The sequence below is a fragment of the Conger conger genome, chromosome 9, assembly GCF_963514075.1.
Source record: "Conger conger chromosome 9, fConCon1.1, whole genome shotgun sequence".
Classification (NCBI taxonomy): Eukaryota; Metazoa; Chordata; class Actinopteri; order Anguilliformes; family Congridae; genus Conger; species Conger conger.
This window is the reverse complement of record NC_083768.1, coordinates 44,380,801-44,398,587: the sequence shown is the minus strand read 5'-3', so window position 1 is coordinate 44,398,587 and position 17,787 is coordinate 44,380,801. Positions and strand designations below refer to the sequence as shown.

The 17,787-nt window shown below is 47.5% G+C and overlaps 1 protein-coding gene across 1 annotated transcript in view; it reads right to left on the bottom strand.

Moving 5' to 3' along the window:
- Positions 1 to 2,983: 2,983 nt before the first annotated feature.
- Positions 2,984 to 17,787, bottom strand: part of myo1g (myosin IG) — a 40,235-nt gene continuing 25,431 nt past the window's right edge. The window contains exons 17-22 of the mRNA XM_061255806.1: positions 17,145 to 17,368; positions 16,314 to 16,458; positions 14,940 to 15,044; positions 13,399 to 13,512; positions 11,783 to 11,940; positions 2,984 to 4,203 (exon numbers count right to left, since the gene is read on the bottom strand). Of these exons, the coding sequence (XP_061111790.1) occupies positions 4,041 to 4,203; positions 11,783 to 11,940; positions 13,399 to 13,512; positions 14,940 to 15,044; positions 16,314 to 16,458; positions 17,145 to 17,368 (909 nt within the window). The 3' untranslated portion in view covers positions 2,984 to 4,040. The remainder of the gene's footprint in view (positions 4,204 to 11,782; positions 11,941 to 13,398; positions 13,513 to 14,939; positions 15,045 to 16,313; positions 16,459 to 17,144; positions 17,369 to 17,787) is intronic.

The window sequence follows — 17,787 nt, the reverse complement described above, 5'->3', positions numbered from 1 at the left end:
TCATCACTGTGGGCGGCAGAGTAAGGGTCTGAGAAAGAAGGAAGTGAGGCAGTGAGTTGGCCACAGCAGTCGCACAAGTTTCATCATCTGCTTTCAGGCAATGAAAGCAGAAATATGGGAAATATCTGCATCACTGCAAACTGCACCAGTGTACAAACTGCAACACTGAAACTGCAAGACTGCACCAGTGCAAACTCTGCACACTGCACAACTGCAAACTGCACCACTGAAAAATTCCTCTTGGCCGGACTTGGAAGCACGCTAAAGCAAACATAAGCCATCATTAAAGATAAAGAAGAGATTAACAGGAGAACCAACCGCTCTTATACAGGCAAGAGCCACTGCATTTGGCTGAGCGTGCTTGAAATGTAGCAGCTTTACGTGGCTTTGTGTTTTAACAGGAGGAACAACACAGCGCTGTGATATTCTCTCCCCCCCTATCCTGAGAATACCACGTCCGTGTGCTGGAAGCCCCAGACGGAGGGAGCAGATGTGCGAGAGTTTCAGAGCCGCGGGGCCCGGGAGGGACGGGGGGAGAGAACCCCCTCTGGGGGGGGTAATCAGTTCCTGCGCCCACAGTAAAGGCTGCATGTGAAAGCCCAATGCCCTTCAGCAGAACTGAGGAGAGTCATAATCTAATCTGAATATAAAATCACACCTATTTCAATAAGACTGGTCACATGACCTCTGCTTAGCACCTGATTTCCTGGGTTTCAACACGAAGCTGGAAACCCAGCAGTCCGTCTGCGCACGAGCGGCCAACGTCGATGTTCAGAGCTACGAGATCCATTCATCGCTACGGCGATTAATCACTGTGAATGGACTAACAGTCGTTTATCAAAATGCATCCATTACTGCCAAGGATAAATTGATTACGATGAACTGAATGAATGCTTTACTGGAGACGGGAAGGTTATTAGTCATGGCTTGGTTGTCTGGTGGGAATCGCAGCTTGAAAATTGAGCTGGTCCAGCTGGTCATAAACTGGTCTAGCTGGGTATGAGCTGATCAACCAGCTAGTGCTGGTAGCTTGTCTGAGCTGGTAGCTGGGTGACCAGCTGTTTCAAAACATAACTTGGGTTGGTCAAACCGTGTCAAGCTGGGAGCTGATCTGAACTGTTCAACCAGCTAAGACTTGTTGAGCTGGGAGCTGGTCTGAACTGGTCAACAAGCTACCCACTGTTTCAATGCCTAGCTTGAGTAGTTCCAGCCCGGTGGTTGTCTGGTGGGCTTCGTAGTTCCTAAGGTTTGGTGGAAAAACCTAAATAAATGTACGCATTACCGGCCCTGAAGACTGGGGGAAGACTCTGTGACGTTATTCCTCAGAACCCAGACAGAGTAGCAGCAGATGCACCTGCACGTCTCCCCCCTCCCAGTGGAGTGGAGTAGCGGGGGGGGGGGGGAGCTGGAGGCCTGTTACGTAACAGGAGGAGCCCTGCTGGGACGGGAGATTAGGCTGGAGGTCACAACGGGATCTGCCTGACAGGGGAAGGACGAAAAAGAAGGGGTGCACAACAAGTGTATGAGTACTGGCTACAGCTGCAGACTGCAAGTGTATCCTCATGATTTTACTGTGCCCAAGTACAGGCGTGAACCAGGGTAATGTCTCGAGCTGGCAGCAAACAAGGTTGGTTGGAACTAAAACCAGCACGCAGACCGGCCGTCCAGGACCGGAGCTGTGCACCCCTGACGTAGAGAGAGACGCAATAAACAAAGGTCTCCTGGCGAGGGGTGAGCCCAGACTAGAGGAGCCGCGCACTCCAGAGAACACCAAGAATAGGCAGAAAAATCTGTACGTAAATGTCCTAATGTCCAAAATGGAGGACGTCAGTTTGGACATCAGCGACGACCCCTCTCTGCACACTGAAAATGGGAGAGGTCGAGTACTCACTGCTGCCCTTCCATCAACTCCATGTTGACTTTCGGTATGCACTTAGAGTACAACGCTTTGGATAAGAGTGTTTGATAAATACAATTAATGTAATGTCATTGACAGCAATTGAGTTCCAGCACGCTGACCTAGAATTTTTAAACAACATTCTGAAAAAACTCTTCAAAGCGTGAAATGTCTGGCTGGTGCTAAACAAAGCCTCAGAGTAATCTTTTGTAAACACATGCAGCACAGTACCCCTGATGCAAGATGTCTGCCACTACAAACGACAGCAAGGAAATGGCCTACTTAGCCAGCTCTGTGTTCAGCTTCATTTTCACAGTGTATTTGATATTAAAGACATACAAGATTTGTTCCTTATACTAAATCAAGGCCAATTACCCTGTAGTAAAATCATAATACAGGTCTAGCTGGGTATGAGCTGGTCAACCAGTTAGTGCAAGGAGCTTATCAGATCTGGTCAACCAGCTACCAGCTGTTTCAAAACATCACTGGAGCTAGTCAAACCGTGCCAAGTTGGGAGCTGGTCTGAACTGGTCAGCCAGATAAACAATGTTGAGCTGAGAGCTGGTCTGAACTGGTCAACACCTAGCTTGTGCTGTTTTTTCAGCAGGGGACACTTAAAAATAATAGTGTGAAGATAACCAGTGAGTTATCAAATTACTGTACTGTATCACCATAGGGACTCCAAATGGGGTCTCCAGGCCAGATTTCACAGGGGATTTCTAAAGATACCAGTCCCACAGGAGTGTGAGGCTGATAAAAAAGACTAGACACAAGAGTATAAGAAATAAAGAGCAGGTGATTTGAAAAATAGGGGGAAGAAACATGGCTGATATGGAGGAACCGAGAGAGAGAGAGAGGGAGAGAGAGACAGAGAGAAGAAGAGAGACAGATAGAGAGGGTGAGAGAGAGAGAGGAAGAGAGAGACAGAGAGAGAGAGGAGAGAGAGACAGAGAGAGAGAAGAAGAAGAGAGACAGAGAGAGGGAGAGAGAGGAGGCAAAAGAAAGAGGTGGCAAGGGCTAAAGCAGAGTCGCACAAATTCCGATAAACAGGCCTTACACAGATACACATTAACACGCTCACACACCTTCGCAGTCACATATTCATTTTTAATTGGCGAAACTGCGGCGGGATCTGTTACCAAGAATAAACGCGGGTGAGAAATATTCCATCGCTCCATTGATACTAAGTGACTGCAAATTCTGTACTCAGAGAGTGCGAATGTTTTACTCCTGTAAGAGCAAACCGTTGGACTCGGCATATACTATACATAGATACAAATAGGAAGAAAGCAACAAAGATAATTCCTGACATTTACAAAAATATTTCAAAATGCAAATGTATACATTTTCATTTAAAAAAAGCAAAATGGCTTCCTTCTTTTTGCCATTATAAGAAAACGACTTATGTGCATTAAAACCTGCAAAGGAGTACAGACCATCTGTGGGGCCAAAGAGCTGCCTTTCTCTCAACGTAATACACTTTGAGTAAAGGAAGTATTGCTCAGACCAGGGCAAGTAGCAACAAGACCAGCATTGAAGCTGCCCCCACCATCAAAGGTTGGGGGTAAGTGCAGTAGGCTTAGGGGCACAAGGGCAGGGGTGTTGAGGTGAGTGGGGACAGGGGCAGGGGCAGTGGGGTATAAGAGGAGGGGTATAGAGTGGTACAGTGATGACGTATTTCTGGAGGCCAACCCAGAAGTTTATTCTACCATGGGTTCCCTCAACAGATTTCCGATGCTTTTTTTCCTATATGGACTTGATTTGTACTCAAAAAGACATGGTCTGTGGTCAATGTAAGTTTAATAGAGTTTCTCGTTTTGTTCTATGAGTTACATCCGTTAATATCGCCACCGTGAATCTGTTACGTGCTTTAAAAACGTACGTTGCTAACAAGTTGCTATATTGAAACTACACATTCTGACAGACTTAAAAATACATTGTTAAGATATTAACGGATGTAACAGAACGAAAAGTGAAGCTCTTTTAAGCTTACGTTAACCAGATACCTTAAATTCAGCAGAAATCTAAATCCCGGTGGGAAAAATGGATGGGAAATCTACCAAGGGAACACAAGGCTCAAAAAGGCTAACTTCCGGGCTATATAATTGTGGCACTGTATTGGCACAGTGGGTACAGGGCGGGGTCAGTGAGAGGGGACCAATAGGACGAAGCCGTCCCGGGTCTTGCGGAAGTCAGCGCTGGGATGGCCGGGCTTCGTCTCCACGGTGACGCTCTTGGACTTCCCCCTCATGTGCAGCGGGAGGGCGGAGCTACACACCTTTACCTGCAGAGGGGCGTTTCTCTCCCTGGAACACACGGGAATAGCAGAGCATGAGTGTACGCATCACTACACTGCAGTCTACAAACAGACCAGCCTGTGAGAGTGTGTGTGTGTGTGTGTGTGTGTGGTCAGGGGTTTAAGATTAATCTGGCTGGCTAAAGGGATGGCAAAGCGACTAGCAAAATATTGCTCAGTCTCCTCCATATACATAGAGGAGATGATGTTTCCTATATCCATGTTTCTTAGCAATTGAGATGCCATACTGTTTCATAGATCCTACTGGTATACTTTCTGCTACTCATGTGAAGGACATCAGAATGTGTGTGTGTGTGCGTGTGTGTTTGTGTGTATGCACATGTGTGAGTGAGTGTGTGTGTGTGTGTGTGTGTGTGTGTGTGTGCGTGTGTTTGTGTGTATACACATGTGTGAGTGAGTGTGTGTGTGTGTGTGTGTGTGTGTGTGTGCGTGTGTTTGTGTGTATGCACATGTGTGAGTGAGTGTGTGTGTGTGTGTGTGTGTGTCCTCTGGTCCCAGTCCAATCAGAAGGGACGGTGCAGTGATGATGATGACCCCGTTCATAAATCTGCGCTCCCACCTGTCAGTGATCCTCGCCGCTGCGGAGCTGAATTATTCATCACCGTGGAAACGGTGCAGACAGAACTGGGCCGCAGCAGAACCTCCTCGAGGTGTCTGAGGACCCCCCCCAGAGCAGCCCTCCCTCCATATCTCCCTATCTCTCTCCCCTCCCTCACTATCACCCTCTTTGTCTCTCCCTCCTCCCTCCCCCCCTCCTTATCTCCCCATCTCTCACTACCGCCCTCTTTCTCGCTCCCTCTCTCTCTTTCTTCCTCTCTCTCTGTTTCTGACTCAGGCTCTGACACAAAGTCAGTCAGTTTTCACTCCGTTGTGACGCAAATTCAAAAAGCAGCTTTCTCAAAACAGCAGCTGGTCTCATCCACAACTAATGCCTACAAGCCACTTCGGACAAAACGTAGAGTACTGTGCAAAAGTCGTCAGAACAAATTCCGTAAAGCAAGGGTGCTTTCAAAAATAATTTAATGAAATTAAAGTTTTCAAATGTCACAAAATGTACTATAAAGAGCAGTAAGCATTTAAGAATTAACCACCCTTCACCTTTAAAACAGCTTCAGTTCCCTTAGGTACACTGCCCTGCAGTTCTATATGAAAATCTGCTGGTAGGTCGTTTTACAGATATTGGAGAACTTGGCACAGTTCTTTTTGGCTGTCTTGCTTGCTCTCGAGGTAATCCCAGACAGCCTCTATCAAGTTTTTATCCGAAAAGTAGTCCGTTACTTTATCTAACAAAATACAAATATTTCACTGTAACATTTCCTTTTTTTTTGGGAAAATTTGGAAATCTCAAATGTGCTCTTTTCTAATGGCACACTAATGCAGAAAACAAAAATAATAAACAAGACTATATTTCTATAGAAAAAATGTAGGGTGCCCAAGAATTGCAGAGTCCTGTACCTTGCAGAAAGACACCACTGCAGAAAACAGGGGTGGATATCTGGAGGAGTACATATAAGATCTGTGCTGAAGCGCAGTGACCTCAGCAGTGTGACTGTCTGAGCCCCCGGGGGGTTCAAAAGGGGACAAACTACCCCGCTGTGCCTGCTAATGACAGGCTGTGCGCGGACAGGCAAATTAGGCTAACGTCACGTCCTGCAGATGTTGCAGATGTCTGAAACCCAAACGCAGCAGTGAGTGCAGCTACCCCCTCCTGTCCTGAGTTACTGCTCCCGACCGCAGACACGCCATGGGCACGCCACTCAAACACAACGCCGTCACATCAACGTGTGGACGGTGTGCTCTGCTCACTCACTGTGTGGGGCGCGTATTTCATGAGTGTGTGTGTTTCAGTAGTGTGGGTAAGATGTTGATGCAAATCATGCTGATGCTTTATCCGGCCCCTCATGCTTTATCCGGTCTCATTTGGTGATTTAAATTATGGTTGAACAAATGTTGCCGTGGTCAGATGAGACCAAGATTTAAACGTTTTGGTCAGATACAGCATTGGCATCTGCACTCCACTGCTGCAGAGTTTCCTGAGATAATAATAATAATAATAATAATAATAATAATAATAATAATAATAATAATAATAATAACAACAACAACAACAAAACAACAATAATAATAATAGCATTGATAATAATAATAATAATAATAATAGCAATAATAATAATAACAATAATAATAATGATAATAATAATAATGATAATCATCATCATCATCATCATCATAATAACAGCTGTATTTGTACAGCACCTTTCATAGAGAATGCAGCTCAAAGACAAGCTGCAGCACCATGTGGGCCTTGAGTTCAGCTGACAGAGCACTTCCTTCTGGGCCTGGTACAGAGACCCATTCAGGCCATCTTACCCCCCACCCCCCCTCACCTCACCCCACCCGCCCTACTGTCCTATTATTCCTGCTGTGCTCCTCATGAGCTCTGCCTCCACTGCCTAGCAACAATCTCCGGGCAACAGCAGCATCTGCATCTTCACAGAGGAGGCATTGTTGCTTGGGTTGTTTGGGTGGAGGCTGGGTCAGTGGTGTTGGGTGGGGGCTGGGTTAGTGGAGGTGCATGGGGGCTGGGCTGGGTTAGTGGTGTTGGGTGGGGGCTGGGTCAGTGGTGTTGGGTGGAGGCTGGGTTAGTGGTGTTGGGTGGAGGTTGGGTTAGTGGTGTTGGGTGTGGGCTGGGTTAGTGGAGGTGGGTGTGGGCTGGGTTAGTGGTGTTGGGTGGGGGCTGGGTTAGTGGAGGTGGGTGTGGGCTGGGTCAGTGGTGTTGGGTGGGGGCTAGGTTAGTGGAGGTGGGTGTAGGCTGGGTTAGTGGTGTTGGGTGGAGGCTGAGATCATATTTTTCCCCATTCTGATGGTTGATGTGAACATTAACTGAAGCTCCAGACCCGTAATCGCATGCATAAGTAGGTGTTCAATAAGTAAGTGCTCAGTGAGTATATATGCACAGCACATGTCAAGATCAAGGAAGCAAATTAATACACTGTAATAAACATAGTTATTGTTTGATGATGTTTTTCATTTGAAAAATGAAAGGACAGTTTGAGGAGGTCACTTGGAGGTTTCCGAGCCGAGCTTACGATCTTGCAGAGCTGTAAAATGCTTTTGTTAGGCCGCAGTGCATGGTGGGTAATAAGGGTATAGCCCAGGGCCTGTTACACCCACACAAAGCCCCCTCTGATCCCACACTTACACAGGGCACACTGATACACCAGTGTGCTCACAGACCAGGGAGGCAAGATAAAACCTCATATCTGAATCTATCATCTGTGTGTGTGTGTGTGTGTGTGGGTGAGTGTGTGTGTGTGTGTGTGTGAGTGTGTGTGTGTGTGTGTGTGTGTGTGTGTGTGTGTGTGTGTGAGTGTGAGTGTGTGTGTGTGCGTGAGTGTGCGTGAGTGTGTGTGTGTGTGTGGGTGAGTGTGTGTGTGAGTGTGTGTGTGAGTGTGTGTGCGTGAGTGTGTGTGCGTGTGTGTGTGTGTGTGTGTGTGGGTGAGTGTGTGTGTGTGAGTGTGAGTGTGTGTGTGTGTGTGTGTGTGTGTGTGTGTGTGTGGGTGAGTGTGTGTGTGTGTGTGTGAGTGTGTGTGTGTGTGTGAGTGTGTGTGTGTGCGTGAGTGTGTGTGTGTGTGTGTGAGTGTGAGTGTGTGTGTGTGTGTGTGTGTGTGTGAGTGTGAGTGTGTGTGTGTGTGAGTGTGTGTGAGTGTGTGTTAGTGTGTGTGATGTCTCGTGTACTTGAGCTCTCCTCTGTGAAAGTGGGAATAATATGTTGAGAGTCAGGCCCCACCCCCTCCCTCCAGCCCCACACTCTGCAGCTGTCCCAGCCTGCCACTGACCTCCTCCTGCCATTCAGTCACATGACACATGACCCCACCCACCCAATAAAGAGCTGCTCGCACAGCCTTGAACACATACACTGAAAGAACTAAACTGGCCTTCTCTCTCTCTCTCTCCCTCACTTCCCCTTTTTCTCTCCTTCTCTCTCTCTCCCTCACTCTCACTCTCTCTGACAGCAGGACTACTATTAAAGATGATATCTGAAGATCAAAGGATGCGACAATGACATTACGAATGATTACACGGATCAGCGTTCAAACGGCAGTTAAGTCATTAAAAAACAGATATGGCGACTGTTGATTCCGGAAGAAGAGCTAGAGAAGAACCCTGCAGAAATGAAGATAATTTATGACCTTAAAAGAAAACGTTCCTGCCTGCAAGCGTGAATGAATGCAGACCACTTTTCAAAGAGCAGGCATTTATGCAGTGAAGGGCGAACTTGAGCAGCGCATGAGGAAAAAGCAGGCGGCCTTGATCGTTTGATTATTCCGTTTTTTTCCAGGGTCGTCTCAGCCGAAAACGAGGCACCAGAAGAATTGTCCGATTGGCTGTTCGCCTTCGATAGGAGTTCTGCCCGAAGTGTCGAAGGACACAGGACGACCGCCTCCGGGCAGCAGTCGTGTATCAGACAGATCAGCGCTGATAAATCCATCAGACCGGCTGACAGCCCTCATATATCAGCGCTGTCGCTCACAGCCGGGAACATCAGAAAGGATAGCCCAGACAGTGCAGTGCTGACAGATCGCTGCCAGGTCCAAGCAGTCAGAACTCCCAGCAATAACACACTAATACAGACACTAACAGGGCGCTACTGACAGCCCATAGAGTTCAACACTGACAGCTCATACGGATCAGCACCGACAGCTATGAGAGACCACCAGTGACAGCTCTTACAGATCAACACTGACAGATATAACAGACAGCATTACATTATTGGTATTTGGCAGACGCTCTTATCCAGAGAGACGTACAGTTGATTAGACTAAGCAGGAGACAATCCTCCCCTGGAGCAATGCAGGGTTAAGGGCCTTGCTCAAGGGCCCAACGGCTGTGCGGATCTTATTGTGGCTACACTGGGATTCGAACCACCAACCTTGCCTGTCCCAGCCATTTACCTTAACCACTACGCTACAGGCCTTAACCACTACACTACAGGCCACCCCAGACAACCAATGACAGCTGAAATAGATCAGTACAGCTTTAACTGATCACTAATAACAGCTATTACAGATGTGCACTGACAGCTATGACAGACAACCAATGACAGCTCTTATAGATGAGCAGTGACAGCTATAACAGACCACCAATGGAAGCTGCAATAGATCAGCACTGACAGCTTTAACCGACCACTAATAACAGCTATTACAGATGTGCACTGACAGCTTAAACAGACCACCAATGGCAGCTGAAATAGATCAATACTGACAGCTTAAACAGACCACCAATGGCAGCTCATACAGATCAACACTGACGACTTGCAATTCGGCCATATTCCCTGACATGGCAGGAGGGAAGGAGACGGAGAGCGCAGAGAGCAGACAGGAGCGGAATGACCCCATTGGCTGTGACATCACATGCCTCCGTCACCGTGGCAATGGCTACATTAAGGATGGGCACATTGGGAGAGGGGAAAGGAGCGGAAACTATTTCTGGATCGGCTGACGCCAATCCCGACCTAAAAACAGGCCGCAAGGAGAAAAGAAAGGAGCACAGCGCTTTGAGCTTCACTGCACACTGACCTCAGATCTGTAATCTTCACATCACACTAGTCACAGACCTGTCTGATCTTCTGCACAGGCTGAACTCAGGTCAGTGAGGACTTCACCGTGCGCCACCGTGTTTTTACATGTCAGTGTGTGTGCTTGTGTGTGAGTGTGTGTGTGTGTGTGTATGCGCACGCGTGTGTGTGTGGGTGTGAGCATGGGCGTGTGTGTGCGTGTGCATGTGTGCGTATGTGTGTGGGCGTGAGCAGACATGCGTGTGTGTGTGCGCATGCCTGCGTGTGTGTGAGAGTGTGTTTGTGTCTGGGTGTGAGCAGATATGCGTGCGTGTGTGCGTGTGAGAGTTTATGCGCATAAGCACAGCAGCGATTTGAGTCTCAATAACCTTCATCTCTTGAGTGTGATTCCAGACGAAAGACAGCGAGACAAAATAAACACCCTTAAGGTCAAAAAACGAGCGCATTCACATGAAAACTAATGTGACTTGTGCTGCATTCAGCCGAACTTCCTGACAGAAAGGGGGGTGGGAGAGAGAGCGTATTGTCACGCTAACCCTGAAAACGCACCCCCCCCTTTGATAGCGCCCCTCGCGGGTCGTGACCCCCGGCACCCGCCCCAGATGGCGGAACAAAGGCGCGTGTCGCTATGCGCCGGGACGGCCGTTCTGATTAACCGCGCTCAATAACCGGGACGCCCGTCTACCGCCTCCTGCCAGGCCAAAACCAAGGGCCCGCAGCTGCCCCGGGACCCCTGTAACACACACACACACACACACACACACACACACACACACCAGAGCCAGCGCAACCACCCATCTGTCCACCTCCTGCCCCCAGTTATGTGTGTCTGGAGACCGAGCGAGGGAGAGTGTGTGCACTCAGCAGTGCCACTCTGCTCCCTCTCTCCCTCCCTCTCTCTCTCCCTCTCTCTCTCTCTGTCTCTCTCTCTGTCTATCTCTCTCCATTTATCTCTCTGTCTCTCTACCTCTCTCTGCGTCTCGCATTCTGTCTCTCCCTCTTTCTCTCTGTCTCTCTTTCCCCCTCTCTATCACTCACTCTCTCAACTTAATTCAACATGCTTTATTGGCATGACAAATTTGCACACTTGTATTGCCAAAGCATGGCAAAAACACCCGAAGCACAATGGTTACTAACAATATTTAGTAACCATAGCTCACAGTAAAAATGTGCAATAACAATAAAAAATAAATTATAGTATAATATGTGAACAGTGACACTGTTACTGTCTCTCTGTCTCTTGGTCTCCCTGTGTCAAACTCAAATTCAAATAAGCTTTATTGGCATGGAAAGGGTAAAAAGCGAAAGCATATACTGACGTCACAAATGCAACAGTAATAACAATAACAAATTGAACTATGATAAACAAACAGAAGAAATAAATTCAATTCTACATCTAGAACATAACACATTCAATTGGCAATGGATGTAACAGGTCTTTCATGAGCTTTTTTCTCTCGATGTTACTCATTCTCTCTCTGTGTGTGGCAAGTGGCAATGCAGTGTGCTGACGAATCGACACATTCCCTCCTCTCTCCCAAAAGCAGCCTTTCTACCAATGAGAGCGTCTCAAATTCTGGGCAGATTTAATTTATTTTAAAGAAGTACATTGATCTTCCCTGTATTTATCACATTTCGTGATGAAATCTCTCCATCTCTCACTTTCTCTCCCCCTCTCTCGCTCTGTCTCTCCATCTCTCTGTCTCTTGCTCTCTCTATCTCTTTATTTATCACCCTCTTTCACTATTGCCCCCGACCAGCTGCTCAGTGGTTACACGGCACGTGTGTGTGTGTGTGTGTGTGTGTATTAGAAAGAGGTATTATAAAACAACACAAAACAATATTCCCAGATTATGACTCAAGCCTGTATTGTGAGGGCATTTGGAACAACAGGGACATTAAACCCAAGACTCAGATATCTGTCCTTCAGTCTGCCACAAGCCCTGCACCACCTGTTTCAGCCGGGTATGGTCACAGTGAGGGGACTGACCGTGAGAAGTGGTCACACAGCGTTCCCACCACCTCGCCCACGCGGTCCTGGTTGGGGCACAGCTCCCCCCGCTGCAGGCACACCAGCACGTCGTCCTGACAGGAGGTGTGCAGCGCCACCAGCTGGTCACTGCCACTCATTACACTCAGCCCTGCCACCTGGAGACAGAGCAGGAGGGTTATACTCAATCACACACACACACGCACACTTAGACACAGACACACACATACACGCACATACACACACACCACACTCTCACACACACACATACACACATGCACACTTACACACAAACACACACACACATGCATGCATGCACGCACACACACACACTCCAATACACATACATACACACACACATAGGCATGCATGCACATACACACACACACACACACACACACACACACACACATACAAACACGTTGAATAAATCACAGGTTAAGCTGAGCGTTGCCAATGTCAGGCTCTGCGTCCCACTGTGAGATGATGGATATCTGAGCATGGGTAGAGTCAGAGATAATCCTTTGTGTACAGCAGCCTCTGCCCCAAGGTGAGTACTCACTGCCACAAGGTCACTATATCTCACCATGGGCAGTGTGTGTGTGTATGTGCCCGTGAATGTGTGTGTGTGCGTGTGTGTGTCTGTGTGTGTGTATGTGTATGTGTGTGTGTGTGTGTGTGCATTTGTGTGCATATGCATGTCACGTGCCGTGTAAGCTTCAGTATAGCACATTAAAATGAATTGCTGGGTCTCACACGTTTGCATGGTCAGGTATTCAGCGCCTCTTAACATATTACATGTTTGTTATATTTGAGAAAACTCTAAGACAAATTAATATACACCTCTGCTGATATGGCAATAACACTTTGAAACATGACACTACAGTGGCCCTGAGTCTACGATGCTAAAATGTACCAATCTCTACTGGTTAGGACTATACTGAATGAAATACAGAGCTACAGACCTATACTGAACTATATTTTACAACATAGCACAAAATTGTATTAAGCACTGGATTTATATACTATTAATCACAAGAGACTATGTTTTAAGCGTTTGCAAAGCCTCAAAAGACAGGAAATTGAATTGATCAGCCCTAACGCTAACATCAGCCTGCTCTCCATCAAGAAATTTAGAATGAGCGCCAAGCTCACTATAATATACTACTAAGGACCAGACGGGAAAATTATCCAGGTAATTTAGTCATCCTGCTTCATGAAACACCCCCTTGTATGATAATAAGCCACACACGCTGATACACTTTGATGTGTGTCTACATGCTCACTGCTAAAATACTGCTGCCATGTAGTGGTCTACCCTGCCCAGTACTGTCTGTGTCACACAGCATAATGCAGCCATGCAACATGGGATCTGTAGTCATTTTCCAGTCTGGTCCTTATTTGTCCTTAAAGCAACCCCCCCACATTGCCCCCACTGATCCAAATTCCTAATTCAGCTGTGCCGCAGTGACCCCATGTCCCCTGCAGGGGGGGTTGTCTCCCCCGGTCAGGAAATGTAGGTCAGAAACTCACTTTCAAGCCAGAGTGCATCTCGTTGCTGTGTGTGTGTGTGTGGGTGTGTGTGTGTGTGTGTGTGTTTTTTTTCCCATACTCACAGAGTCCAAAGGCAGCTTCTTCAACACCTTGAACTGCTTACGAGGCTCCATCTTGTAAACATGCTTGTCTGTGATAAGTAGGGCACGGTCTGTGCTTTTGTTGAACCTGTTCATCTGAGAAAGATAGAGAGAGAGAGAGAGCTTGCTTATATTATATATTATACATTTACATATTATTTTATTATATATATTATGACCTGCTTCTAAATGTTTGTGTAATATTTTGTCCTGAAGTATTAGTTTGTGTGAGGTTATGCCCTGTAGTCTCAGTTTGAGTGAGATTTCGTATAGTTTGAGTGCAGACTCCTGCATTCACCTACACTGGGAGTAAAAATAGCCGGTCAATCAGGGCCTCTCCCTCCCGTTCTCTAGCAGTATTTATATCCAGAGAAAAGGTAGGGCAGATCCTGAGGTCCGGCTCGATATCCGCTAACGTGCTGGTGCAGCACATCCCGCTAATGTGAGAAAATGAGACCTTCTCTGATTTAACGCATTGATATATGATTTCGTCTGGGTTATTTTTACAACTCGCTGCATTTAGTCTACAAAATGACTTGTGCTTCAAATTCAGTGTGTGTGTGTGTGTGTGTGTGTGTGTGTGTGCGCGCGCACATATGTGTGTATCTGTATTCACTGTGTATGCAAGTGTAGAGATGTGTGTATAATAATAATAATTCTAATAATAATAATAATATTTATTTATATAGCACCTTTCAGCCATAAAATGTAACACAAAGTGCTTTACATTAAGACAATTACAGAGACAACACAAATTAAAATGATTGGAAATATATCCACATGACAAACAAACAAAAAGACAATGTATGTGTGTGCACTTGTGCATGTGCTGTGTATATCTATGTGTGCTGTGTGTATCTGTGTGTGTCTGTACATGTGTGCATGTGCTGTGTATATCTATGTGTGCTGTGTGTATCTGTGTGTGTCTGTACATATGTGCATGTGCTGTGTATATCTATGTGTGCTGTGTGTATCTGTGTGTGTCTGTACATATGTGCATGTGCTGTGTATATCTATGTGTGCTGTGTGTATCTGTGTGTGTCTGTACATGTGTGCATGTGCTGTGTATATCTATGTGTGCTGTGTGTATCTGTGCGTGTCTGTACATGTGTGCATGTGCTGTGTATATCTATGTGTGCTGTGTGTATCTGTGTGTGTCTGTACATGTGTGCATGTGCTGTGTATATCTATGTGTGCTGTGTGTATCTGTACATGTGTGCATGTGCTGTGTATATCTAGGTGTGCTGTGTGTATCTGTGTGTGTCTGTACATGTGTGCATGTGCTGTGTATATCTATGTGTGCTGTGTGTATCTGTGTGTGTCTGTACATGTGTGCATGTGCTGTGTATATCTATGTGTGCTGTGTGTGTCTGTGTGTGTCTGTACATGTGTCTGTACATGTGTCTGTACGCGCATGAGTTTGTACCTCTGTCCCTGCATGTGTGCACATATTGTCATGTCTGTGTGTGAGTGCTTCCGAACGTGACCACAGGGGCGGCGCTGTGCTGTGGGCGGACGCGTACCTTGCGCACGAACCCGGAGAACAGGATGCTGGTGTACTGGTCTCTGCTCTTCAGCTCTTTGGAGACGCGCACAAAGTGGGAGCTGGTCTGGGGCGAATCTCTGGACTGCAAGGAACCGTGGAAACATCAACCGGGACCATTCAAACCAGGGTCACATGCTGTGCTTTTATTGGTTCACAGTGTGACCCACACTGTTCTTTTACCTGGTTGGCTCACAGACAGTGTGCCCCACACTGTTCTTTTACCTGGTTGGCTCACAGACAGTGTGCCCCACACTATTCTTTTACCTGGTTGGCTCACAGACAGTGTGCCCCACACTGTTCTTTTATCTGGTTGGCACAGAAGCAGTGACAGTTAAACAGATATTCCTGCGATTATTCAGAATTTTAAATGTTTATAGGGCATTCATGAATGTCAGCTATTTATGATTGTCTGCTCACATGATACACTGCTCCAAGAACATGGTGATGAGACAGTTTAACAAGACACATAAGCAAGTATTATGCAATAATTGTATTAATTAGCACCCACCAACGATTAACTGCCGCAAAGCTCCTGATTGGTCGGTTAATGAGTTGAGTGAGCGGTGATTGGATAACAGGACGCATGAGACGGGTGTGTGGCGAGGACACAGGAGGGCCTTTGTTTCCGGGGGGGAGGGTGTGATGGTGGGATGGCTCAGTGACTCGGTTATGCCTGCTGATGAGGTGTGACTGGGGGGGGGGGGGCGGCTGGTGGTATTCAATTAGCCCCCGACATGGGCCGGGCGTGATGTCGATTAAAAGCCCGGCACAGCCGTTAGGGAAGAGGTTTGAGAAGAGTCAAATGACTGAAACGACGGCGGCCATTTTGAGGGGCGTTTCAGAGAACGCGCACAGCGGGGGTTTTGCTGTCACTGCCTCACTGACATTTGGATATTTCCGCCTCGCTGTGTCATCATGACGGCTGCAGCTCTAAACATAGCTCCTGTTTTCTAGTACAGCCATTAGCCATTACCGCCATACTCATTTTGCAGAAGCTCAATTTCCACCCAATAGCCTCATAGCATCATTTTCACAAACCTGTAGCTCTTTGAAGCTGACAAAGAGGGGCTATCCCACTAGTCAGTCATAGCCTTATACAAGCTTAATTTTCATAAGGCATTTTTTTCCATACACAGTAGAATGTTCTGCATTAAAGTAGCTATTTCCCTATTGGACTTGTTAATTCAACCCTGAATGCTTTACTCTGTTCAGATAAGACACGTTAGCACAGCTCCATCTTGGACCGTCTAATGACGAATAAAGCAGTTCCTAATTGGACGAAACAGAAAGGCGCCCAGAGGAGGCTGATGTCGTGTGAGGTCAGGGGTCAGGGGTCAGGGGTCAGACTCACGTTGCTGAGGTAGTCTCTCTCCCAGGCGCGGTCGCAGCCCCAGTCCTGGCGCTCTCCGCTCAGGGCCGTCAGAGCCGCCACCTTCGCCCGGACCTCCGGCATGTCAGAGGGAGGGATGTTCTTCACTACCTGCCGCGCCCACCACCTGGGGAACAGACGCAGCGCGTTGGGCACGGAGCGCACACACACACACACACACACACACACACTCACTCACAACACACACACACACACACACACTCACAACACACACACACACTCACACTCACTCACAACACACACACACACACACACTCACACTCACTCACGAAACACACACACACACATTCACACTCACTCACAACACACACACGCACGCACACTCACAACGCACACACACTCACACACACAAATTCACACACACGCACGCACACTCACAACGCACACACACACACACACTTACTCTTAAAACACACACACATACATGCTCACAACACACACACACTCACACACACATACACAACACACACACTCACTCACTCACACACTCTCACTCACTCACACAACACACACACATACACACTCACACTCACTCTCACAACACATATACATACACACTCACTTTCACACATGCACAAGCACACTCACACTCACACTCACACACACACGCACACTCACACACACACACACACACACACATTCACACACTCACACACACGCACACACATACACACTCACTACACACACACATACACAACACACATACACACTCACACACATACACACTCACACACACACACACACACGCACACACACACAGGCCCCCTGTGGGCGGTCGCCGTGGTGACAGACCTGCGGTGCAGTTGCCAGGTGATGCTGTGGAACTGGGCCAGTGCGGCAGGTGGGCGGGGCCACTCCACACTCTTGCCGTAGTCGGCCATGTTGCGCACGTTGCCGAACCTCCTCTCCACCTCCCAGAAGTGCGCCTTCACCTTGAAGCACTTGTAGCGGCCCATGATGGTGTAGATGGCACGCATCCGCCGGCAACGCATTCTCGCCAACGCCCCTCGCCACACCTGGGGAGGGGGAGGGGGGGGGGGGGGCAGGGCAAATGAGTGTCTGCCATGTGATTGGCCGGTGGGTCATGTTATTGGATCCTCAGGGGGGTCTCATGCCCCTGACCCAGAGAGAGATCCGCCCCCCCCCCCCCGGTAGATTCTGCTGTGGAACTGGGTCACCACGGAAACAGAGCAGCGCTGGGACACTGTGGCTAAATGCATGGGAGGAAACACTGCTATAATGAAAGCCATTAGTCTAATTATACCATCATCATCATCATCATCATCGTCATCAACATCGTCATCATCATCACTCTAACCATTAGTCTAATTATACCACCATCATCATCATCATCATCATCGTCATCAACATCACTCTCACCATTAGTCTAATTATACCACCATCATCATCATCATCGTCATCAACATCGTCATCA